A 26,804-nucleotide genomic window follows, 5' to 3' on the forward strand; every position below is an offset into this window, starting at 1 on the left:
AATAAGATGGGTTAATGTTATGTCCATCCAGTTTTTAGAAATTCTGCATCGATTCTGAAAAAAAATGAAAAAGGTTTCGAATTTGTAGCGGAAAATCTTCAGTCACCGTGGCTAGACGATCTATGATTTATGTATTTATTAAATAGGATTTCCTTGTATTTATTTATACTTGTACACTGTTGATATGAAGAATTTGTATCTCAAAATGAACGTGAACCTGACCGGAAGGTGAAGAAAATAGTCTTACTAGCTTATTATAATTATACAATTTTCTGTTTTAATCTTGCGCTTTGTGCATGCACTGTACAGCACCGGAGAGAGATTAGTTGTAGTAAGTATATAATTAATAGTTATGGGGAAATGCACTTAATTAGCGAAGTATTAAAAAAGGTAGGACAAGGACATGAGAAAGGATCAACGCATTCGTATTGGAACAACCCCCAAAGGCTGCCCTGTGAATTTTACCGCGATAATTCTTCAGTGCGTTTTCATCCCTCTCCCGGTAAGTTAACACAAATTTCTTGCTCTGATTCTGGCATGCAAAATTGTGTTTTGAGGAACGTGCATGTTTTATCTTTAATATTAAAAGGGACAGTGAGTGTTTGACAATGTTAAGATTATTCGCATTTATGTATTTTTATTTACAATACAAATGGGATATTAGCTAGTGGTAGCTAGTCTAGCTAGCTTGTCAGTTTTCCCTTTCTAGCTTCTTTGAGCGGGCTAATCTCTTCCTGAGCGGGCTAATCTCCCCCTGGAATATACAATAGTAGGCAATCTCGAATTGCAGATCCAGGCTAGGATTTACCTTCCTATCCAATACTATTGTATCTTACTCGCAAATCAGTAATGGGACTAATAGATTTTAAATCAATTGAATCAGTGAAAAACATCTTAAGGTCTGATCTTTAGGTTAGTTATAACCATGCAACACACTTAATTGTAATCACTTGTCTTTATCTTTCTTTGCAGCTCCAGTACACTTACCTTGTCCCTTCACCTCAACCAACCTTTGACCTCCCATACATAACCCAACGGCTCTTTTAAGAGCCAACATCTATCTGTCTACTTATCTACCTATCTATCTACCTATCTACCTACATATCTACCTACCTATCTATCTATCTACCTATCTGTATCTGTCTATCTCTGTGTCTAAAATGAGTTATTTGGAATCAGATCCTGATACTTTGGGGTTGGAGGAAGAGCTTCAGGATGCCAATAACCTCCTTCAGGATTTGGAGGTATTGTTCTTAAATGTTTGCATTATTGTGTCATAATCATTCAAGAAAATGTGTTGTCTGTGTTGATTATAATTCATTATGTTAGTTTCATTTTTTACAGCTAGATTGCAGGGAAATAGTAAATCAACAAGCCACTTGACTATTTTAGGTAGTGAAAGTTTACTGCAATACCTCTATTAGAATTTTTCAACAGCAAGCCCCCAGTAATGTATTATTAATAGATACAAATATTATTTATGTTCTATTATGTCTAATTTTGCACCATTAATTAGAGTTATGTTAAATTAATTAATGGACTGTATTTTGAGTGTTTCATCTTTGTGTCTCGTTTATATGACATAGAATGAGGCACAGGAGGAGCACAACAATTCCTCTGACCCAAAGCCTATCCGGTGGAAGAAGCGCAACAGACAAGGGCTTGTTATTCCTCAAAGGCCGCCATCCAGCAGGAAGACCAGTTGCATGTCACCTAGTCAGTAGTCTCACTCATATTTCTAATTTTAAATGTTTGATTCAAGTTTTTCCATTTTTAGTTTTTGTATTTTCTTTAAGGATAATGTCATTACTTAATTTATTAACACAGAACACTCCAGATGTGAGCCACCAGATGTGAGTGTTGCCAATGTCAACCCAACAAAAGGTACTTACTTGTATGAAATGTGTATTGTAATTGCCTGGATATATTTTGCTTTTAATTTGTTGAGGTGTCATTTCTGCAGCCATCAAGCCATATCAAGTCATACAACCAACAATGTTTGGTTCACTTTCTGGCATAGTTTATATATTTATAAATTCTTTCCTTTCAGTGTCTGAAACTGAGGTGCTTCGTCAAGAGCTCCTTGAGCTGCTGGTGGATGGAGTTGAGGACCGAGTAGTGACTTGTGAGGCGTCTCTTGAGCCAGCTGCTAATGCTACTGATTGGGAGATCAGAAACACTGTGTCCTCACAAAAGTGGAAAGAGGCCAGGCCTCTTCTTATTGAAAATATTCTGGCTAGTCAGGATCCACATCCAAACAGCAGGTGCCAATGTGGCAAACAAGCCAGTGTGAGGTGCCTGGACTGCCTGCCTCTCCCATTCCTTTGTGAGGACTGTGATGTTGCTGTTCACACACGCTTTGTCCTGCACAACAGAGAGGCAGTAACTGGAGGGTTTTTGCAGCCTTTGTCAGAGTTTCAGCAGCAAATAGGTACCGTTTTTAAGTCCTATGCTTTTCATACTATGTATTAAAAATATGCTATTCTTGTTAATGAATTCATAAGAAAAACGCATTCATTCACGCAACATTGTTGATTATGTTTTCCCCCAAATGTCACACAGCTATATCTTTCCAGTCAACTGCGGGTATACATTTTGTGGATTGGGGGTGTATGCTGTTATTGTTTATTTAAACAATTAACATGTTCAATTTTTACCATTTGTTTTTCATTGTTAGTGCGGCTGTTACCGATACAGAGGCCAGATCGCGTCTGTGGCTGTTCAACAGGCGAAAGTTATGTTTCACATGGCAGAAATGTGGCTCTTATAACCATAAATGGTAAGTGGACATTTTGTCACACACAATACACACGTTGTGTATTACATTGTAATATACACACAATGCATGTTACATGATTTTAGTGCATGTTGCACATTGCTATCTTGTTTGTAATTATCCTGGGTACAGTGTGGGCACTTTCCAAAAATGTGCCCTTATATCTAATGATATGGATTTACTGGAGGGTTGTAAGCAACATGGAAATAATGCATGTCTTTCTGAACCCATGGCTGAATTTGTAATTTTGTGGCCAGCACGTATTATTTAAAAATGATAAAACTGTAAACAGCTGTTGCCTACTTCTGGTCTAAAGCATACAGAAGGTAAGGTAACTTACAGAATTACTTAATTCACTGACTCATTTATCCTCCCTACAGGTCGCTATAACCTTGCATTGCCAGTGGTGAGTTGCACCAGCTGTGGCGCAACATGGTCCCCCTCTTAATTTCTGCACCCTCTTTTCCACTGATGTCTTTCAGTCTTTCTGTGACATCAAGATGGCCGCACCAGGGATGTCACTTAAGGCATATGTCCAAATGCTTGACAAGAGAACAGTGCACTTTGGAAGAGTACGTATAAATGTTTTTTGCAACATCAGTTTTAATGGTGATTCTAACATATACAAATATATTTTGATTAAAATCTTTAATATCTTTGCTGTGTTTTCCTTAAACCTACAAGACTGGCAAAATATCAGCTGATACCTTCAGCAAAAGCTTCTCGGAGTGGGTTGCTGTAAGGTTTCAGGTGGAGAAGATATGTCAGGAGACATTTTTCAGCTGCCCTGCCTGCACTCCAGAAATGCTTGCCGTCTCCGTTGATGGAAACCGCAAGCTTTATCGCTTTAAATCAAATGCAAGGTACTCTACATTACGTATGACATGTATGGATTAATATAACCCTAACATAGTCCTGATGAACAGTTTATCAAATATGAATATGTAAAACATTTTTTTGAAAACCACTGTATTGTGTCAGCACTTCACAGCAAAGCAACTTTGAAGACATCTTCATTTTAAAAGATGAGGAGGTTGCTGACTTTGTAAGCCACGTCCACAGACGGACAAGTCATGTACGTAGAATTATTTTTGTATCATTGCTGGCATGTCACTATTTTAGTGTAACTATAAAGAATTTTTGCAGTCATAAATCAAAGTTATTTATTGTTCTGTAAACAGAACACAGTCTAGACCTGTCACTATTAGTAGATGTTGCCAGTAACAACCCTGATACGGTTTGATCATTCATACTGGATGTCATTTATGTTTTAATTTGAATGTATAGGTGTCAGGAAAAGGGGCTTGTGGATCTTCAGCTTGGACAGCAGCTAAGGGGTTATCCAGGAAGTCCACCAGCAAACTGGATGAGGAAGGGCTTGAAATAGCTGTTTGTCGCCATGGAGTCCTCCTCAGTGCTCTAAACATGTATCGAGGAGAGATTTTTGCGTACCCACTTTTCCTCCAGAAGACGTTAGCAGCAAGTACCCCAGGAAACATCACATTCCTTTGCTCAGATGTAGCCTGCAAATATTTTCCTTATCTGGCCAAGGTGGCTCAGCAGTGCCCTGAGATGAGGGATCTCTTGTCCATGCGTCCTTTCCTTTCGGTCATGCATGCAAAGGCACACACTGGGAAATGCGAGGTATATGGTAGCATTAATTACAAATTTAGTGTTAGTTTGAGACCTTTTTCTGGTAAGATGGAGTGAATTTAGCAGTAACTATGTGTTCACTTCTTTACAGATTAAATGGGGAGGCGCTTTTCAGGAAGGTGCAGGCTCAACAATTGGAGAAGAGGTTGAGCAAGTGAACAGTTTCCTGTCCAGAGCAGCCATCACAACCAAGTACATGTCTAAAGCAGGTATGTGTGTGTGTGTGTTCCATCCAATCTCCTGTTAAATAATAACTATTTTACACACTGGCCTTGAATTTAGGTCGAACAGACATGCTGACCCTCCTGGCTTGGGGGTGGAATAAAAGGAAAGTGGAGAACATGGGCCGCACTTTGAGCCAGAGATACCTTAAGGTTAATTTGAACCTTGATATTGATATCATAATGAGAAAAACACTAGTAATGTAAAGACATACAAAGGCAAGGGATTGACTTTATTAATGTAATTATTAGACTGTAAGGATGCTTAAGGAACAAGTGGAGAGCCTGGATGCTACCAAAGATGAGCTGGGCGTAGATGACAGCACAATGCAGTCATGGGTGTGTGATGTGCAGCAATGGGCTGAAGGTGAGTTGTTTTAATGAAAGGCTATATGGATTACTTTATAGGTTGATGTTGAATTATGTTATATATGAATTATGTTATATAGCACACACAGTACAGCTGTGTGCATGTCATCAAGGTCCCTGGAAAGGGGCATGGAGTTACATGGCCCCACCAACTTAAGGGGACATACATAAATACACACCCTAATATTTATGTGATTGTGAATATTATTGTCCTTTTGAAAGGGTCAGTGTACACATCCCTAGATAAGAACTGCTTAAAACAAAAAGGTTGCTGAATTGAGTGATTTTAGTTGTATGTATACTGTGACTCTCATTTAGAAACTCATCAGAGTGATGGCAGCCTTGGGGCATTACAGGCACAAATAGAGGAGCTTGCTGTGATCATCAAAGTGCGAAGCCAAAATCTCTACAGACAAACTGGTACGTCAGTTTCCTTGAAATATGCACTTTCACACTTTAACATTAAGAAAACGTATTTGGTATGTAACAGAGTTCAGCAAACAGAATTGATGCTTATTGTTGCAACCCAATTAAACACTGCAAAAAGTGTCACAATAGGAATTCTAGTCTAAATGTATACAGTACATAGTGAAGTGACAGACAGTGACTGAAGTGTGCCATTCTTTATGATGTTTTTTAGATAGCAACAAGAGACGCCACAAAATTCGAAAAGTCATTTTGGATGAGAAGAAACGCTTGTCAATTGCCGTTGATGACTACAACAAGCTGGCTGAACCACCTTTACAGATTGTGTCACTTGATGCCATCCTCCAGACTGACACGTGGCCTTGGCAGAACATAAGACGTGAAAATTCGTTTTCTAGTATTTATTTTTTACTTATAATGTAGGCTATGCTGTTTTAACAAATACTCATTATCTCTATGCAGTAGTGGCATATCAGGACCATAGCTTTTCAAGTTGTTACAACTATAATATCTTCCCTTCTGATGTCGATGAATTGAATTTGCAGTTGCTGCAGACCTTCAGACCAAAAGGAAGGTGTTTGAGAAGGTGATGGCTGTGAGGCGCCTGAAGGAGGAGGAAATGCTCCTTTGCAAAGAAATGCAGCAGCATTGGACAGTGATGAAGGCACAACATTTGAAGCTGGGAACTATCTCCTCCAACTGTAAGTACATCTCTTTTTTTACGTAACTATTTTAGCTACAACCACTTGCATCCATATTTGGTTTGCTGCCAGACTGGTCTGCGACTAACGCCGTCCTTTCCCTTTTGAGTATGTTTGAACTTTATTGAACTTCATTTGTTGTTTCATTATCAACTTTTAGAATTGCATGTTAATAATATTATGAAATGTAATCATTTTTACAGCTTCTTTTGCTGACATGTCTGAGGATGCACAGAAGGGACTACGGTGTCTGGTGCTTAAAAAGCAAACAGAGCTGAAAGCACAAATGCTGAAAGTGAAGGACTACTACAGCAGAATCCTGAGCCACCAACCGCTCCTCGAGGAGGAGATGCCAGAAGAAAATGATGCAGCTGACAGTGATTTCAGCACTTCTGACGAGGACTAAGTGTGTCTAGTTATGTTGCCAATTTCACCTGTAGGTCACACCTATGCTCTTCTTGATTAGTTGTGTATCTGATTTGATTATTTTTTTTTTTCCTGTTTCCAATGTTAAGACTGTCTGCTTTGATACTACAGTTTTGACATACTACTTCATAATTTGACCTTTGACATATGCAATATTTTCATATGCAATGTTTAACTTTGTGTAATTTTGTACATAATATGAGCTCATCTTAATGTTGAAACCTGTATCAAAAATATGACTAAAACATCTTTCTATCACTTAAGAATTATTGATACGGTGGAACCTTTTCTCTCTCTGGCTGACATATATTTTCAGATTATTTTACTAGTTAATAAATCACTCCATAGTCATGCACTTAAAGATATTTTAGGACTGCTCTCAAGATACATACCCAGTAGATTCCTAAGGACGGTCCTGTGGCACTGTACTTTTAACAGTTCCAAAAGCCAGGACAAAGAGACATGGAGGCAGCTTTTAGTTTAAGTAGCTTTACAAGTTTGCTTAAATGTGTATTGTGTTCTGTACAGTTTGTGTGTGTCCTATGGTGTCTAAAGTAATAGGCCTCTTGTTAATCAAATATTTTCCAGTAACTTACCTTTAAATGCTTAGTGTGTTTTGTAATGTATATTGTCATAATGCACGCATATATGCACGCATATAAGCCTACCAGTCATGGTAAAATGTTGTTATAATGTGTTATGCTTCTTATGATATAGTACTTATGTAGCCTGTTGTTATGAAATGTGTTATCTAAATTCAATTTGAACTGGGATTACTTTAACAAATGTTTAAAAAAATATATATACTAATAAATATTTTTGGCCTGACATGCAATTGTTAAAATGGTCGTTGTCAAAGCTGTCGTTTTGACGTTTGTGGCTGTCTGATATGAAGACACTCAGTAGGCCTAGGCTACGGTAACTAAGCCTGTCATAGCAATGAGAAAGTCAATCTTTTCTAGAAAGCTCCATAAGGGTAACTTTTTTTGTACAACATAGCTGGCAACGCAATGGTTGTTTCTGCACACATTGCAAGTATTCAAGAGTACATTTTCGGTCTCCCACGGTGGAAATTCGGACATGATCATCCTGGTAAGACGAGGCCTATCATAAGCGATGGCAACAAAGCCGGAAGTAAAACCGTAGGGACAAACTTGTAGCATTCCCATTTGAATCTTATATTTGTGTATAAGTTACATTTGTCCATATGTTAAATCATTAACAATACTGGGAGGTGGGTATGTCGCCGGACAGACGAACAACCCACTAGGCAAAGAATCCCAGGACACACCACAACAGAGACAGGAGGGTTTCTTTGTGTTGTTAAGAAAATACTTTTATTTAGAATTCATAAAACTACCCCTGGAACGGGTCACATGAAGGGCATAGGCCAATATTGGGCACCCGGTAGAGATGGGGTATTTATACTAGGGTAAAACACCACACGGCAAAGGGGCACACAGCAAACGGCACACCGGTCAGTCCCGCACACCAGTTAAAAAGAATCATATAGCCACTCAGCAACACCGGTAGCAACCCACACATCAAGGCTCACACGTGCCCACAGGGATCCCCAAGCCTCTACCTGCACCTCCCATAGAGCACAGCCCCAACACTACCCCCTGCCCAGGCGAGCAGACAACCATACAGAAAAACAAGAAAAGAAACACGTCCGTTCGGTCGGGGTCCCTCCCGACCGAACAAAAATATATACACACAAAACTGTCCAACCTAGATACTGGAATAGTCAGGCTGCACCACTGGTCCACGAGTGGCCGAAGTTGTTCCTTTGCGGTGGATTCCCCTCTGCCTGGGTGACGTCACTCCTCTGGGTCTCTCCGTAAAGTCCAGGCGGTGGAATCCGTACTGCTTTGAACCTGCCAATGGAAAACAAACAGTGAATCCTCAAGGGTCCAGACCCACCTCAACCCGTTCATGCAGCAAAGGATGTTGGAGTCACCGTTCCTTTCTCTAGTGTTTGAAAGCACAGACTAATCTCTCTCGTCCGATGTCTCCGCTCCCCTCCTCTCTGGCTCGAACGTAGTAGACCGCGTATACCCCGGACAGCAGCAGCCCGTGAATGGCCTGGTATCGCGGAGGAAGCGACTGTAGAATCCCAACCCGTCGCCGTGGCTGGTCGTGTAATCCTGTCTCCGGAACCCCCTATCTCGCTGCTGCAAGTCTCTTCTTGTACCTAGCCCAATTGGGCCTCCACCAATCCGTGTTGGCCATTCAATCCCGCTAAAGACCCGCAGCCGTGTCCTATTAATTAGTCTCCCGCACGGCAATAGCGGAGCGTCTATTCATGAGCGTATGGAAGGCAGAAAGCACAGACCCGTATTGTCCAGTTTGCACTATAACCCAAACATTTCCATTCCTCATACATATTATTCACATGCAATAGTCATCCCCCCCCCAACACAAGCCCACACGACAGGTACACAAAATTAATTTTATTTAATAGTTCAATGTCATGGAGTCTAGCAGTAGCAAGTAGCACGAATGCGAATATAAGCGGACTACAAATATGGCGCATGTTTGTCGTCAAAACACTCTGGTGGAGCTCTGGGAATTGAAGTTCTGTATGTTCATATTAATTTTATACTTTCTTCGTCCTAAAGTAGTACCAGATTCGCTTATTATGTAATATTTACTTACATCAGTCTCTTTGAAAAGTCATAATTTATCAGTTATCAATTAGTTAAAATGTAACTGTCTTAATATGTTACTTTTACTTAACATTATATAACATCATTATTTTACAACTTTCGAACTTGGTTCCGACATTATACTTAAAGAAAGCCCTTTTGAGTCTGAATACAAAATCCCAGGCGGATAACAACTTCAGATTAAATAAAAAATCGAATTTAATTTTAAGAAATTAACTATTCTAGGTGGCGCTGTTGATCCCATGTTGGGACTAGGGTCGTGATATTGAACTATTGTGTTTAACTAACCCCAATTATTCACTGTACCAAGCCATGACTATGTACCATAAAAGGAACTGAAAACCTTAACTCTAATTTTGGACCAAAACTGCATATGTAACTGCAACCCCGTATTTGTATTGTACGTTTGTGTAAAAGTTGTATTTGGCTCCATGTTAAACCCTTAACAATAATAGTAAGTTAAACAAATGATATCATTAAGGAATTTGGCCACTATATACACAAAATCTATTTTTTTGCATTTGATCTTTCCCTGTATCTTTGAAATGTATGCCGGACACGAGGTCTAAGTCCAGCAGGGTGAAAATTAGAATTTGTCATAGGACCAAACCAAATATATCATTGGATAGGTTTTGATTAGGAGAGTAACACAATGCCAGTCTGATGGCTCTACTTGGTTCCTGATGTGAAATATTGACATCTGATGGTGGACTTTTACCCCAAAATGTGGTATTCTAGGTGGCGCCGTTGATCCCCTGTTGGTACTAGGGTTATGATATTGAACAATTGTGTTTAACTAACCCCAATGTTTCACTGTACCAGGCCATGTAGGCCTACCATAAAAGGAACTCAAAACCCTAACCCTAATTACCCTGTCTCATACTGACGCCAAACGGTACCCTGTGCGTCCGCATCCGACGCCTAGGGCCGTGACAAAGCGTTGGTATTTGACGACTTGAGAATGAGAACGGGTGAGCCTGATGCAAACACTGCACATTGCAAATGTGCACAAACTCCAAATAAACGAACACCAAATTAACCAACCAACATTATATTTACCAGCTGCATCCCAGATTCGGGCACTGCCTCATCTAGGCCAAAGGCCGTATTCAATAAATCTCGCCTACCATAATCATTCAATGCAGGGAGTGACAGATGCGTCTCGTTCATGTTACTTCTTGACCATTATGAAATAAAGTGTTTTGTAATTCATACATTTTGAATGTCAATTAGCATTTAATTATATAATTAATTCATTTATTTAAGTGTGGGACCCACAGTGAGTTTGGGGTAGTCTGCACGCCCCCCCCCCCTCCAATGTAGCCTACTATTGTTGTTACTAGGCTATGTGTTTGTTAATTTCTGTTGTTTTGTTTATTCATAATGTCAATTCTAATATCTAGCATATTAGACATTCTCTGGTAAAGATCTGAGAGAGCGATGATAGGTAGGCACGCTGAGGAGCTAGCATGTACCCCTGTGTGTTAGGAAGACAAATAAAAAGCATTTGTCAGGTTGGAATGAAGAGCACAGTCGCAGATGCAGTTTAGAGTTTTTAAATGGTTCTGATTTACTTCAATCACGTAAAGTAGTCAGTCATGACCACACACTGGGTCAAATAATAATTGAGGCAAAGGCAAACTTAAAGTCCATCAAGACGGTTGGTTCAAGGGTAATCCACAATCAAGGTCAAGGCACAGTCCACGGTCAAGGTACACAGAGCAGCCAGCACAATCGAAGTTTCCAGGTAGGGCAAGACAAAGGAGAGGTCAGAGACAAGCGGGGTTCAATACCGTGAAACAAAAGAGAGTCCAAGTGAACAGTCCAAATCGTAATTCCAAAATCCACAGTCGGGGCAAGCAGGGTCCAGCACAGGTAAAGAGTTTCCGTAAAAACTTTCCAAGTGAGGTAACGCCCGTAGCACACAAACCATGAATGAGCACTGACAAACAATTCAGGGTTCCTTTTAACCATGGCCGTTCACGTTTTCCTCACAGCTGAGCCGGCCTTGCTCTGACTCCTTAGTGCCCTCTGCTGTCCTGGAGGGCACGCTGTGTGTTGAGTCGTGACAGCATTGTATGATACAATTTTATATTTAGTCATGTTCTATAATGTAACTATTAATTTATTGGCTGCCCTAAAATACCATTATTTACATTTAGCAGACGCTCTTATCCAGAGCGACTTACAGTAAGTACAGGGACATTCCCCCGAGGCTAGTAGGGTGAAGTACACAAGGACACAACGTCAGTTGGCATGACCGGGAATCGAACTGGCAACCTTCGGATTACTAGCCCGATTCCCTCACCGCTCAGCCATCTGACTCCCTCCCATTATATAAACACAGATTCTTGTTATTAATAGATAGAAGGTGATAAAGATGCCTCATTTAGGGTAAACAATTGATAGCCTATAGCAGCTATGGCCTATATCCCCTTAAGGCATCCAGAATGTTCCTTGACGTAGAAAACGAATAAATACACCATAAATATGTGAGCTGTGAATACATTCTGTGATATATCGTGGAACATTCTTATTAACGGAATTTTTGATGCACTCAACCCATAGTTATAGACCAAACACCATCGTCCCCGCCCTGCTTGAGGACCAGCTCTCCCAGCTGAACGTGCCTGATTCCACCTACAGGTGGATCACAGACTTCCTGTCTGACAGGAAGCGGTGCGTTAAGCTGGGAACACAAGTCTCTGTCCATCAGCACCGGATCCCCTCAGAGCTGCGTCCTTTCTCCTCTGCTCTTCTCCGTCATCCGTCCGTCAAACTCCTGAAGTTTGGGGACAACACCACCCTCATTTGGCTCATCTCTGGAGGGGATGAGTCTCATTATAGGTGGATAGCTGACAACCTGGTGTAGCCAGAACCTAGAGCTCAATGCTGTTAAGACAGTGGAGATGGTTGTGAGCCCCACTCACCCCCATCACCCTGTGTGACTCCCCAGTCAACACTGTGGAGTCTTTCCGCTTCCTGGGCACTATCCTCTCCCTATTTTATTTTCCATACCTGTCCCCTTCGTATTAGTTAGTATTAGTTCATTAGACTTTGCACCTTTTGTATAGTATAGTTAGACTTGTTTAAACTTACACCCCTTATTTAAGATTTATTCCTATATGTTGAATGTTTGGCACCTTCCTGCCAAAGTAAATTCCTTGTCTGTGCAAACTTTCATGGCAATTAAAACCCTTTCTGATTCTGATAACAGACTGACAGAGAAATGTGTTGAGTATTTTATTGTGGGCTGGTTTTTGGCTCTGTATACTGTACAGCTGGCTCCCAGGTGTCATCCCACACTTTGCCACTGCCGGGAAATGAAACAAAAAAGACAGATATACACACACAATACACGTTTAAAGGATAACCTCAGTTGTGACATTATAATTTCAAGGTTGAAACGTGTTCTCTGTATTCATTCATGACTATTTCATCTTCAAAATAACAAAATAGTTGAGCAGTTGTAAGCATGTTTGAAGAAATGTACTCACAGTGGGAACTACTGTGAGTACAGTCCAATGCACCAGTTTAAATCTGAGAACGTTTGGACCTACCATGTGGTGCAAGGTTTCCAAGCAAGTTTCACTTCTTCTTTTCCCTGAAAGACATGACAGAGACAAAAGTATAGCCACACTTGACAAGTTAGAGACAAATTTTAAATGCAACCAGTAAGAGACTCCATTAAGATTATATAATGTAATACACATGGTATACATAATTTACATGGTATTTTACAAGGAAAAAAGAGGAATAATGGGAAAATCTTTTACTTTTACAACTCTTCTGTCCAAAACACGTTCGTACGGAAACACTTTCTGTGTTCTGTGTTTTCTGCATTCTGAAAAATAAATACTATATAGTTAGGTATGTTGTGTTATAAATAAGCTACCTACCCATTTGAGAAAAAATATCTAAAAGATTACGTAATCTCAATAGGTCACTCCATGCCTTTGGCACATTTACAGTTTTACCTCATTTGATTACTATAGTGGAAAACTAACCTTAACATTTACTTTTTTTTGATGGTAGAGAGACAGAAACAGAGGAAGAAGTAGGAGGAAGAGAGAGAGAGAAGGAGGAGGTAGAGAGGAGGGAGCAGAAGGTAGAGAGAGAGAAGTAGGTAGAGAGAGAGAAGGAGGAGGTAGAGAGGAGGGAGCAGAAGGTAGAGAGAGAGAAGTAGGTAGAGAGAGAGAAGGAGGAGGTAGAGAGGAGGGAGCAGAAGGTAGAGAGAGGGAAGTAGGTAGAGAGAGAGAAGGAGGTAGAGAGGAGGGAGCAGAAGGTAGAGAGAGAGAAGTAGGTAGAGAGAGAGGAGGAGGTAGAGAGAAGGGAGCAGAAGGTAGAGAGAGAGAAGTAGGTAGAGAGAGAGAAGGAGGTAGAGAGGAAGGAGCAGAAGGTAGAGAGAGAAGTATGTAGAGAGAGAAGGAGGAGATAGAGAGGAGGGAGCAGAAGGTAGAGAGAGAGAAGTAGGTAGAGAGAGAGAAGGAGGAGGTAGAGAGGAGGGAGCAGAAGGTAGGTAGAGAGAAGTAGGTAGAGAGAGAGAAGGAGGAGGTAGAGAGGAGGGAGCAGAAGGTAGAGAGAGAGAGGTAGGTAGAGAGAGAGAAGGAGGAGGTAGAGAGGAGGGAGCAGAAGGTAGAGAGAGAGAAGAAGGAGATAGAGAGGGGGAAGTAGGAGGTAGAGAGGGGGAAGAAGTTGACACAGGGATGAGATTAAGTACATGCTTTGGGGCTTGCACCCCAAAGCATTTAGTTTTAAAACCTGCACACAAAAAAAACTATGGGGAAAATATATGCAGTCACAATCTGGTTTGACAAATTTGCATTACAGGAGATGATGGCACAGTAGGCTATATGACAGGTGTATAAGCCAAGTTAACAGCCCCAACGTAAGAGCTATAACATAACTTATTTGACAACTAATGATACATTAGGCTAATTGTTTACTTAGCTTTGCACATGTCAAAGGCTAAGAATTGTATCTGACATGTGTTTCTCACGAATTAACAGATCATGAACAAACATGTTTGATGCAATCCTAAAATAGTTGTTTTCAAACCTAAAGGCATATATTTTTTTTAAAGCTTTACTTCAATGCAATCAGCGATTATTTTCATTATTGAACAATGATTTCATTTAGTGATTTGTCAAGCACATTCATTAGTTACCACTCTTCCATTGTGATTATTTGAAACATCTCTTTGTTTTACATCTTTGCAAACATGTTACCTTTGGGATTTAGATTTTTGTCAAACAAAACAAGCAATTTAACAACTTCAAGTAAGGCTTTGAGAAATCGTGATGGGCATTTGGTCACAATCTTTCAATGTATAATCGTCTCAATGATAGAAATCATGGTTGGTGATTTTTTTTTTCAGTCTGTTCTGCTGGCCACTAAATAAGTTTTTCCTGACCATCTGTCAATTTTTTTACTGTTTGAAGAGATTGATGTGCATTGTGGCAACCCTGGAGCTTGAGGACTATTTCCTTCTATTGAGAAATAACCTTTGATGAATTTTTTTTTTTATTATTATATATTTTTTTTAGCTAAATAAATGCCTTTCTTAGGCTAAACCTGACCTTGGTTGTGCGGTTATCTTGAGGTCATACAAGGTCAAAACCAGAGTGAGCTCCCTGGTTCCCACAGCATCTACATGGATTACCAGTAAACACGTTAATTAATTAACATAACAAATACGTATTGTCTTGTCAGATAGCCAGCATTGCATCCATAAAGAAAACCCTTTGTAAGAAGTTGATTCTAACGATTGTCCCTAAAAGGTTCCAGAGCATCGAGACACAGCTCACGCACTGAGATTCCTGTCTTAAAAAAGTAATCAGAAGAAGTGGGGGTCAGGTGGCTGAGCGGTTAGGGAGTCGGGCTAGTAATCTTAAGGTTACCGGTTCGATTCCCGGCTCTGCAAAATGACGTTGTGTCCTTGGGCAAGGCACTTCACCCTACTTGCCTCGGGGGAATGTCCCTGTACTTACTGTAAGTCGCTCTGGATAAGAGCGTCTGCTAAATGTAAATGTAAGAAGAGTTGCAGTTTATTTATAGTTTGATCATTTATTTTGTTGTAATTATTTTATCTATTTTGTTTTAGAGTTTAGAGAGATGTGAAGTTTCCTAACTTTTGACTGCTACTGTATACCTGCCTTGGTATCTTTGACGTAATGATGTACACGTGAACACAGACAACTGTGCTTATAATATAATTGTCTGTTAAGTCAACCTCTAGTTAAATTAGAATAATGAAAACTTACAGACAGCTGGGCAGAGTTCAGTACCCTGCTGGAATTTCGTTTTTTTTTTGTTGAAGATGCCCAATTACTATTTATAAGTTTTTCAGATTTTTGCTGGAAGTCCTGCTTGATCTGCAGGCAGCACAGGCATGCACTGCAGGTCTTCCTGTTTGCATGGTTTGGAGCCTGGCAGGAAGGGCACAACTTGGTCTTTGGCTTTGTCATTTCTGCAAAAGAAAATTAACGAAGGGATTATTTGTCTATTTCTTTTAAGTGATTAGAATATCAATTTCTAGGCAACGAAATAACCCAATAATGTGTCATTTTGTGTGTGCATAAAATTCACATAGCCAGTTGTGTAATTGTGTTTGTAAAATGCATTAAGTTGAGTATACATTATACATAATTTATATTCATTTGGTTGACATTTTGTAGTGGACCTCATTTGAGAGGTCCGCTTTCACTTAGTGTATCACATGATACATTTGGAAGTAGCCATGTAAGAAGCGGGGTCATCATCAGAAAACAAGTATTTTCTGGGTGATTCAAAAGGGTGTCTCCTCACCCCGCTGCTTCAAAGGGCTATACCAACATTCGTTAGCCGAAATGGGTGATAAAAGCCCTCGGAACCTAATAGTAGCTTTAGTAGGCCTCTACTAACCCATACACATGGGATATATGTCTTATAATAAATGCCTATTGTCAATAATTCAAAAGGCTAACAGTCAAATTATGTGAAATATTACAGCATTGTAACATGGGACAGCATGCATGCATGTAGATGTTTTTTTGTATTATTATTAGTCCTTTAAGCCAGGTAAAGGGAACTTTAGAAAATGAATTGTTTAGACTACTGCAATAATAAATAAAAACCTGGCCCAGACTCACTCAAAATGATGAGAAAGATGAGATGTTTGGCTCTTAAAAGAGCCGTTGGGTTATGTATGGGAGGTCAAAGGTTGGTTGAGGTGAAGGGACAAGGTAAGTGTACTGGAGCTGCAAAGAAAGATAAAGACAAGTGATTACAATTAAGTGTGTTGCATGGTTATAACTAACCTAAAGATCAGACCTTAAGATGTTCTTCACTGATTCAATTGATTTAAAATCTATTAGTCCCATTACTGATTTGCGAGTAAGATACAATAGTATTGGATAGGAAGGTAAATCCTAGCCTGGATCTGCAATTCGAGATTGCCTACTATTGTATATTCCAGGAGGAGATTAGCCCGCTCAGGAAGAGATTAGCCCGCTCAAAGAAGCTAGAAAGGGAAAACTGACAAGCTAGCTAGACTAGCTACCACTAGCTAATATCCCATTTGTATTGTAAATAAAAATACATAAATGCGAATAATCTTAACATTGTCAAACACTCACTGTCCCTTTTAATATTAAAAATAAAACATGCACGTTCCTCAAAACACAATTTTGCATGCCAGAATCAGAGCAAGAAATTTGTGTTAACTTACCGGGAGAGGGATGAAAACGCACTGAAGAATTATCGCGGTAAAATTCACAGGGCAGCCTCTGGGGGTTGTTCCAATACGAATGCGTTGATCCTTTCTCATGTCCTTGTCCTACCTTTTTTAATACTTCGCTAATTAAGTGCATTTCCCCATAACTATTAATTATATACTTACTACAACTAATCTCTCTCCGGTGCTGTACAGTGCATGCACAAAGCGCAAGATTAAAACAGAAAATGGTATAATTATATAAGCTAGTAAGACTATTTTCTTCACCTTCCGGTCAGGTTCACGTTCATTTTGAGATACAAATTCTTCATATCAACAGTGTACAAGTATAAATAAATACAAGGAAATCCTATTTAATAAATACATAAATCATAGATCGTCTAGCCACGGTGACTGAAGATTTTCCGCTACAAATTCGAAACCTTTTTCATTTTTTTTCAGAATCGATGCAGAATTTCAAAAAACTGGATGGACATAACATTAACCCATCTTATTGGTGAATTATCAATGATACTTTCGTGTTTTGGGGTTGAACAATATTTAAGGATATAATAAAATTCTTCCGTATACAGCTGCATCCACCTTCTTTTATCCAATGGGAATTATGCTCGAAGCGTCCAATATTGCCGCGAATGGGTTTACATTGGAGTCAGTTGAAACCCCAGTACGTCTCATACTGACGTGAAAGGGTCCAATGGGAATGATGCTCAAAGCGTCCAATATTGCCGCAAATGGGTTTACATTGGAGTCAGTTGAAACCCCAGTACGTCTCATACTGACGCGAAAGGGTCCAATGGGAATGATGCTCAAAGCGTCCAATATTGCCGTGAATGGGTTTACATTGGAGTCAGTTGAAACCCCAGTACGTCTCATACTGACGCGAAAGGGTACCCTGTGCGTCCCCATCTTCGCTAATTAAGTGCATTTCCCCATAACTATTAATTATATACTTATTACAACTAATCTCTCTCCGGTGCTGTACAGTCCATGCACAAAGCGCAAGATTAAAACAGAAAATTGTATAATTATAATAAGCTATTAAGACTATTTTCTTCACCTTCCGGTCAGGTTCACGTTCATTTTGAGATACAAATTCTTCATATCAACAGTGTACAAGTATAAATAAATACAAGGAAATCCTATTTAATAAATACATAAATCATAGATCTTCTAGCCACGGTGACTGAAGATTTTCCGCTACAAATTCGAAACTTTTTTCTTTTTTTTCAGAATCGATGCAGAATTTCTAAAAACTGGATGGACATAACATTAACCCATCTTATTGGTGAATTATCAATGATACTTTCGTGTTTTGGGGTTGAACAATATTTAAGGATATAATAAAATTCTTCCGTATACAACTGCATCCCACCCTTCTTTTATCCAATGGGAATTATGCTCAAAGCGTCCAATATTGCCATGAATGGGTTTACATTGGAGTCAGTTGAAACCCCAGTACGTCTCATACTGACGCGAAAGGGTCCAATGGGAACTAGAGAGGGTACAATTTCTGGGGAAATTGTAGGGTGTGCTTGCTTGCGTCGGTTGGACAGGGGTCCGTTTTTTAATGACATTTTTACAACTGATATTTCTGTATTTTATATAAAAATGCATACTTATTATTTATAAAGATTACATAGATTTAAAAGCATTTTTTTTTGCTGCTCATTTACAACTGAAAATACGAGTGAAGTGTAGAATGAAATGGATGTCTTCTCATTTCCCCTGCAAGAGGCAGCCTCATCGTTGAATCAAAACGAATACATTTGGCAGACCGGTGTACAAATTGACCTAATCTCTGACTTAAACGTCCTTTTAAGTTTTTCCCTTCTCGTGATATTTTCATGCATGTAGCCTACTCATTGCATTCATTCATTAATAAAGAACCCCCTTTGAAGATTATTCTACGACGTTACCCGGCAGTAGAAGATGGAATCGCGATTCAAACAGTACCATCTGCTAACTGAAAATATGCCCCCCAAAACGTAAATAAGCTTGACATTTATTTAGTGGAAAATCGCTCATTCATAAAAAGCTCACTGGTAGCGATCATTGTAAGGTAACAACGCAAAATGCGATATAGCCCTGTGTGGAGAAGCTGCCCCGGTAAATTCTACTACTACGGTACAGTACTAGACTACTGCTGTGTTCGTCTTGGTAGCGATTGCGTTGGTTGAATTCGATTAAACGTTCCGTTGTACGGTTTAGGCTGAAATTAATTATTTTCATGAACAGATTGACAAAGTTTAGGCTGTGGCAATGAAGTTCAGGTTAGTCAGATAGTTTCACCTATTGAAAGACTTTTGATTTTAGTAAGGGGAGTGCCGAACATGTTCTGTCGCCATTTGACTTCCTAAACAGCTGTGTAAGTTAGATGTTTTTGTCGTGTGTCTCGCGTAGGCTACAGCGTTGCAATGAGCAACACTGGTTTGAAACCACAGGTAATGATAATTTCACCAACAAATCGTTTACTTGTAATGTAATGTCATAGTAAATCCTACAAAGAAAATGTATTTGTGAGGAATATTTATTTTAACGATTGAAAACAGATGCATCATAGACCACTGTGGTGTGTTGCCCGGGCAACAGAGGCTAATGTCATGCTAATGCTTCAGTGAAATAGTAGACTACCGTTTCCGAAAGTAGATGTGGGCCTACTTCCTTAATAATATCAGCTATTGTACATTACATTTCATAAGTGTTTCACATCACAAAGTAAAATGAGTAAATAGTTATCACCCTGGCCTCTTTGCTTGTGGCGTTTCTGCAGCTGCCTTGCAGTAAAGCTATAGTTAGCCTAGCTATCCCCCAAGTTAACAGATGCGAAACGAATGTTCTGCTACAGGTAGTCACGCGTGTTTTCGTGACGTTAGTGACGTAGTGACGTTAGTAACGTCAGTGACTGTGGCTAGCAAATTAGCCACCGTTAGCTTCACTTTTCACCACAAAAACGCAATTTCTACTTAAACCATGCAACGGAACGTAAATAAAAATACAACCAACGCAATCGCTAACAAGACGAACCTTTTGACACCGCTGTTGTGTATGTAGTCCAAATATTGACTGATCCTTAGGGGGGCGAAAATAAACAATAATAAATAATAATAAATATATATGTGAGATAACAAAGGTTGTGCCCTTGCCGAAGGCAAAGCACACCCAATGATGCTCAAAGCGTCCAATATTGCCGCTAATGGGTTTACATTGGAGTCAGTTGAAACCCCAGTACGTCTCATACTGACGCGAAAGGGTACCCTGTGCGTCCGCATCCAACGCCTAGGGCCGTGACAAAGCGTCGGTATTTGACGACTTGGGAATGAGAACGGGTTGATGCATCTGTTTTCAATCGTTAAAATAAACATTCCTCACAAATACATTTTCGTTGTAGGATTTATTATGACATTACATTACAAGTAAACGATTTGTTGGTGAAATTATCATTACCTGTGGTTTCAAACCAGTGTTGCTCACTGCAACGCTGTAGCTTACGCGAGACACACTACAAAAACATCTACACAGCTGTTTAGGAAGTCAAACGGCGACAGAATATGTTCGGCACTCCCCTTACTTAAATCAAAAGTCTTTCAATAGGTGAAACTATCTGACTACTAACCTGAACTTCATTGCCACAGCCTAAACTTTGTCAATCTGTTCATGAAAATAATTATTTTCAGCCTAAACCGTACAACGGAATGTTCAATCGAATTCAACCAACGCAATCGCTACCAAGACGAACACAGCAGTAGTCTAGTGTACTGTAGTATAATTTACCGGGGCAGCTTCTCCACACAGGGAGAAGCTACACTATATCGCATTTTGCGTTGTTACTGACAATGATCGCTACCAGTGAGCTTTTTATGAACGAGCGATTTTCCACTAAATAAATCTCAAGCTTATTTACGTTTTTGGGGGCATTTTTTCAGTTAGCAGATGGTAATGTTTGAATCGCGATTCAATCTTCTACTGCCGGTAACGTCGTAGAATAATCTTCAAAGGGGGTTCTTTATTAATGAATGAATGCAATATGAGTAGGCTAAATGCCTGAAAATATCACGAGAAGGGAAAACTTAAAAGGACGTTTAAGTCATAGAGATTAGGTCAATTTTTACACCGAATAATAAACCGAATTCTGTCATGTAATGTGTGGCACTGAAGTAAACATATTACTGACTAGTAACACTCAATTTCAATGCCAAAACCTTTTTCCCAGGTTTAAACCACCAAGAGAAACATGTTATAACAGTCAACGTTGATGGGAAACCATTCAGCCAGAAGTGTCATACAAAACAATGCAAATGCATTGAAAATGCTATTCAGGAGCTGAAAAGCATTTTAAAGCTATAAAAAATGGAATGTCTCAAAAGCAGAATCTAATTTCTAAATCTTGTCAGTAGTATGTGGATAGTATGAAATCCCGAAGACAGCGCGAAAGTTCCTACTAGTGGTAACTAGTGATATAACATGATTGTGTTTCGAGAAGGTACCAGGGTTATAGCCAGTGTGAATTGTGAATATTGGATTTAAACCCCCCCTCCCCCCCCTTAACATTCCCTCCCCTACGCATCAACGTTTTTGTATTTTGCACAGACACGGCGGGGGTTGGAATTTTTCATTCCTTTAATCAAATTGCAATTGTATTAGCACATCCTCGTAAATGACAAGTGCAATTGCCTACAGTGTGCACAAATTTCAAATGATTTAGCACATCTTTTAAATGGTTAGGTATAATTGCCTTCAATTAGGCCAATTACCAATTGAAAATATCTTGCTGGTCTAAACTGACTGTTGCTTCTCAGTCAAGTGGTTGTTCTCTGCAAAACATGTTGGCATAATTTCCTTGTGTACATCATCACCTGCACAATAGTTCACTCCACTGTCAAAATCTCCTGGTGTTCTTGGACCGCCTGCACTCCGATCTTATCCCTCTACATGAGAGGGGTTTGGTAGGGCCTCACTTGCTTACATTTGTCATTGTGTGGGACAATGTAAGCTTCCACCGTGGCCCACTCATCAGGGTTCACTACCCATCCAAGAATGCTAATGGTGCTCTTATCACCTTACTCCCCATTCCTCAATCCTATGGAGGAGTTTTTTTCTGCATGGAGGTGGAGGGTCTATGAGCCCTGCTCCCTGCTCCAGGCAATGGATGCTGCTTGTGATGATGTCACAGCAGATCAGTGTAGGGGATTGTTGCGGCATGCACAACGATTCTTTCCCTGTTGCATCGCAAGGGAGAACATCAGATGTGATTTCGATGAAATCTGTGGCCAGACAGGAGCGCAAGGATGAGCAGGAGAGTGAGGACGACAACTAGTGAAACTCCAGCTTTGCTTTACTTTCTTACTGTATATGTTGTTAATGTAGGTTATACATGATGTTAGTTTTGATGTGCTTATTGTATGACAGTATATTGTGCTGTACACATTTCCTGTTACAGTAACCATGATGTACTGCAATTACAGTAACAATTCCATGGCAGTGTGAGTGCAATATGTGATGTGAAACCTTGTAGGCTACTCTTGAATTACTGTAATCTTTTTTCTGTTTGATACACATTTACATTTTACATTTATTCATTTAGCAGACACTTTTATCCAAAGCGACTTCCAAGAGAGAGCTTTACAAAAGTGCATAGGTCAATGATCATAAACAACGAGATAGCCCTAAAAACATTGTGGGTAGCCAAAACATGAAGCATACATTGTGAAAAGCAAATAAGTGCCAATGGGAAGAAACATAAGAGCATGTAGTTACAGTAAAACTAACATCAGGTCCAGCAAATCATTCCTGAGTACCGTTGTACTCCTGGAACAAGTTTTAGCCTTTTCTTGAAGGTGGGGAGACAGTCAGTGTCTCTGATGGAGGTGGGATTCCACCATTGGGGGGCCAGACAGGAGAAGAGCTTGGGTTGGGAGCGGGCGCTCTTGAGAGGTGGGACCACCAGACGGTTGTCAGAAGAAGACCGTAGGTGGCGGGTGGGGGTGTAAGGCTGGACGAGAGACTTGATGCAGTCCCGTTCACCGCTCAGAAGGTCAGTACCAGGGTTTTGAATCTGATACGGGCCGTAATGGGAAGCCAGTGGAGGGAGATGAGGAGCGGGGTAACATGGGAGCATCTGGGTAGATTGAAGACACTGGAAATAAACCATCTACTACAGTAACTGTAGCACAGTGCACATGAGGGATATTTTTAAGGTCCATTGTTTTTTTTTCTGTTTTTTTCTCGAAAGATGAGCCAAAGCAATCGAGAAGGAACTTTTCATTTTGGGGGCACTGACTATTTATATGAGAAAATTATTTGGTTTTGAAGCACGAGTTAACTGTTTTGGGTGAGATATGACCTTTTGAAGGTGATCTATGTATTTGTGCTGAACCATATAGACTATTTTGCCAAATGCACTTAGAGCTTTGAGAATGTCATTTCTGTTTCAAGAATTGAGCCAAAGCAATGGAGAAAAACTGTAACACAGTTCTATTGGCAGTAATGTATTTGGGTGATTGTATAGGGCAGAAGGATTCTGAATAAACTGTGTATGTTGCTGACTGCGGAATGTGAAACTTTGTGCTTGAGGCAGAATTCATTGTAATATAATGTAAACATCCCATTTGTTGTCTTTATTCATTTTATATTCATGGTATGTATAACAAATTCATTTTTATTCAAATTCACATACTGCATAAAGTATCTAATATTACTTAAAATGAATGTTTACAATAAATGTTTTTTGACTGACATGACCATTTCATAAATGTTTAAACAATGATTTATAAATGAGTGATTTGAAATATGTTACACACCCTTCAAGTTAAGTGTTACCAAATATATTTATAGATGTTTAAAGCCCACACACATCATTATTCACACACTACAGTAAATTGCATAATAATATATTATAGATAGACCTTTAAAGCTCAAATCAATTAACACTCCCTAAACAACATAAGTATATACAGAGATTTTTTTCAAACCCAACTCACACAACTATACACACTAAATTGTATACATAAATATACGTACATAGAGCAACATTTTCAAGAACGTATTTCATATAAATTTAAAACCACACTGAAATCAATATATACACACTAAATGCCATAGCAATATATACATTGATGTTTAATCCCCAATCAAAGAGTTATTTAGTGCATATTGTTTTTTATGGGTTCTAACGGTATATGAATACTTCAAATCTTTTATAGAGTAAAGAATACAATTCATAGACCCCACAATTTAAACCCCACTCAAATCAATATAGACACAAATGCATAATATGCAATTGCATATATATATATATAATTTATGCAATTGTGTTGTAATACAAGATATTTAAACCCCATTACAATCTAAGAGGTTTATAGTCCACACTAACACACACTAAATTACATCTATTTACAGGCATGTTTAAACCCCACTTACATACATACACACAACCTGCATGAATTGCATACAAAACTAATACAGTATCAAATATATAAATCTATATTATATATATTTCATAAAGAACACATAAAAATATATAATAAACGTATATACAGACAGTATATATTACTCAATTGCATGAATATACAGTATCTTCAAAAAGTATTTGGACCTCTTCACTTTTAGCACATTTTACTATGTTGTAATTGTAAATTGATTTAATTGCAATTGTTTCCCATTAATCTATACTCAATCACCCATAATGACAAAACATGTTTTTAGAAAGTTTGCGAATTCATGAAAAATCAAAAGCTGAAATCTTAGTGTTACAGTGGCGGCAAACACTGTTATATAAATTATACATAGACGTATGTGTTCAATGTTACCTTGTACAGTTCTTTGAAAAAGTATCTGTCTCAGAAACCTGTATATGTTTACAGGAAGGCTTAGAGATATGGTCTTTTCTCTGCTACAACAAAACATCACAGGATGAATGGGTGGGAGTCATATGCTATTAGTCTGTTTGAGTCCTGTTGTGTTGCCATATACTGTAAGTATTTATCTCTGCATCTCCCCTCTTCTCCTCCATCCCTAAATCACGATCATCCAGTGGCCCATGACGAGGGCCATCAGAGAGCCGATGATGACAATGATGCTGTTATAGATGGGTCCACTGGATGCCCCTGCATAGTACTCTACATCTCCAGAGCCCTCAGGCCCCTCATAGCCAGGCCTGGGGCCATATCCACCCCCATAACGGGGGTACCCCCCATACCCCATACCTCCGTAACCCATGCCCCCATAGCCCATTCCTCCATACCCTGGTCGGCTGAGGGCTGAGCCAAGTACCGCTCCTCCCAGGGCCCCTGCTGCTGCTGCTCCGGCCACCTTCCCCGCACTGGAGCCTCCACTCTGGGATGGGGCCATGGGGCGGTATGCCTGCCCCCCCTGGGGGTAACTGCCCCCTCGAGGGTAACTGCTACCTTGGGGGTAACTCCCCCCTCGAGGATAACTAGAGACACCAAAGCCCCGCCCGCCACGACCAAAGCTTCCTCCCCTTCTTGCCTCAGAGATAGGGCTGAGGGTTGCCAGGAACAACAGGCAGGCTAAGGCAGTAAGGAGTTTGTGTTGGCCAGTCATAACTGTATCCTGGAATGAGAAAACATAAAATTAGTAATAGATTTCCCTGATCCAAGCACTGCTCCCCCTTGATGCAACGCTGACATATTATGTAGATTAGATAACTACTTCCCGATGTTCTTATTCAGTTTTTTGAGTGTCTCATCATGGCTTAGGTTTGGATTAGACAGTAGGATTCAGAGTTTGAATTGTCACTAATGCTTGACACTAATTGTAATTCTTAGATATTCTTCTCTACTGTGTTACAGAAGAACTTTTCACTCTATCAGTTCACTATGAAGTAGTTTATTAACACAAAACAGGTGCTGGACTGCAACTGTGGATCATAACAATACGTTCTTGTATTCCTAAACACCAACCCTCATCGTCAACAAAAAACTTGATTTTTGATTCTACTATTGATGACAATGGCAGGACTGAAGATATAAGACATTTTAACTGGCAAAGACAATTATAATGATGGTACTGCTAATCAATCAGTTTTTTCTCACAGTCTATTCTCGTCCACATTAAGACAGCCTGTAATTAACCTCTGGGTCAAGACCCAGGTTTGGAGATAATCCCACTACAGTGTTCCCAGATTGAAGGTTGTGCTTATGTGCAATGCAGCTCACACTCAATCACTGCAAAAGCCGGAGTTTTAGTATGTATATCTGAGTCAGGGTTTACATCTGTGACTTTAACGGACGAGCCAAATTTATCAAGGTATACAAATCTTGACACCTAAAGATTATTGAAACATTATGTATTATATATACACTACTAAATAAATATTGACACCTAAAGATTATTGAAACATTATGTATTAAATACTACTAAACACAACATGTATTGAGGTTATTAAAAGCAACAAACACAGTAGAGCTGGCTCACCTGTTGAGTGGCTGAAGAAAGTTCAAATGATCAAGTGATTCAAATGCTGTTTCTCACTATTCCCTTGGTTCTTGTTTTGCTGTGAGGCAGGAGGCAAGTACAAAAGAGTGTGTATGGGCGTGTGATTGTTGGTCATGCCAATAACTGTCTGATAGTGTGCGTCAGCCAGTTATATAAATCTTCAGACAGTCCAGTCTTGTTCAGACAGGTGGAGGGCATCTCTTTGTCCTTCCTCCACATTGGCTACATAGAGTCAACAGTGTTCCTTGATCCTTGTAACAGTATAAGCCTCTTCCCAACAAGACATTAGTGTGTGTGTGTGTGTTTCTGTTCTATATAAGTCTGAGAATACCATAAGCCCTCTTTAACAAGACTTAGAATACCTAGGAGTTACATAATTTTGCTCTGAAGGATTGT

The 26,804-nt window shown here is 39.6% G+C and overlaps 2 protein-coding genes and 2 long non-coding RNA genes across 5 annotated transcripts; 2 read left to right on the forward strand and 2 right to left on the reverse strand.

Moving 5' to 3' along the window:
• Positions 1–2,283: 2,283 nt before the first annotated feature.
• LOC134011914 (uncharacterized) lies at positions 2,284–3,201 on the forward strand. The gene is made up of 3 exons (XR_009928517.1): positions 2,284–2,431; positions 2,678–2,779; positions 3,157–3,201. It is a non-coding gene; the product is annotated as an uncharacterized LOC134011914 (long non-coding RNA).
• A 91-nt stretch (positions 3,202–3,292) lies between these two features.
• Positions 3,293–6,961, forward strand: LOC134012043 (uncharacterized). Its single transcript, XM_062451657.1, has 11 exons — positions 3,293–3,348; positions 3,461–3,639; positions 3,758–3,851; positions 4,064–4,420; positions 4,521–4,638; positions 4,712–4,803; positions 4,903–5,017; positions 5,338–5,439; positions 5,660–5,824; positions 5,991–6,146; positions 6,350–6,961. The coding sequence occupies exons 1-11, from the start codon at positions 3,316–3,318 to the stop codon at positions 6,550–6,552; spliced, it is 1,614 nt and encodes a 537-aa protein (XP_062307641.1). The 5' UTR covers positions 3,293–3,315; the 3' UTR covers positions 6,553–6,961.
• Positions 6,962–12,481: 5,520 nt separating this feature from the next.
• On the reverse strand, positions 12,482–13,421 carry LOC134011806 (uncharacterized). 2 transcript variants are annotated; one of them, XR_009928502.1, is made up of 3 exons: positions 13,249–13,421; positions 12,802–12,845; positions 12,482–12,554 (listed from the first exon to the last, which is right to left on the reverse strand). It is a non-coding gene; the product is annotated as an uncharacterized LOC134011806 (long non-coding RNA). The 2 variants fall into 2 exon arrangements; XR_009928503.1 differs by lacking the exon at positions 13,249–13,421 and adding an exon at positions 13,018–13,087.
• An 11,441-nt stretch (positions 13,422–24,862) lies between these two features.
• On the reverse strand, positions 24,863–26,777 carry LOC134011747 (uncharacterized). The gene is made up of 2 exons (XM_062451170.1): positions 26,388–26,777; positions 24,863–25,523 (listed from the first exon to the last, which is right to left on the reverse strand). Exon 2 carries the CDS (start codon positions 25,512–25,514, stop codon positions 24,966–24,968), a length of 549 nt encoding a protein of 182 aa, XP_062307154.1. The 5' UTR covers positions 25,515–25,523; positions 26,388–26,777; the 3' UTR covers positions 24,863–24,965.
• Between the last annotated feature and the right edge of the window lie 27 nt (positions 26,778–26,804).

This window comes from Osmerus eperlanus, chromosome 25 (assembly GCF_963692335.1).
Source record: "Osmerus eperlanus chromosome 25, fOsmEpe2.1, whole genome shotgun sequence".
Classification (NCBI taxonomy): domain Eukaryota; kingdom Metazoa; phylum Chordata; class Actinopteri; order Osmeriformes; family Osmeridae; genus Osmerus; species Osmerus eperlanus.

Coding starts and splice junctions, on each gene's coding strand:
- LOC134012043 (XM_062451657.1), top strand. CDS start 3,316: ATGCTTGACAAGAGAACAGTGCACTTTGGAAGA. Junction 3,349..3,460: donor GAACAGTGCACTTTGGAAGA/GTACGTATAAAT, acceptor TAAACCTACAAG/ACTGGCAAAATATCAGCTGA. Junction 5,018..5,337: donor TGTGCAGCAATGGGCTGAAG/GTGAGTTGTTTT, acceptor ACTCTCATTTAG/AAACTCATCAGAGTGATGGC.
- LOC134011747 (XM_062451170.1), bottom strand. CDS start 25,514: ATGACTGGCCAACACAAACTCCTTACTGCCTTAGCCTGCCTGTTGTTC.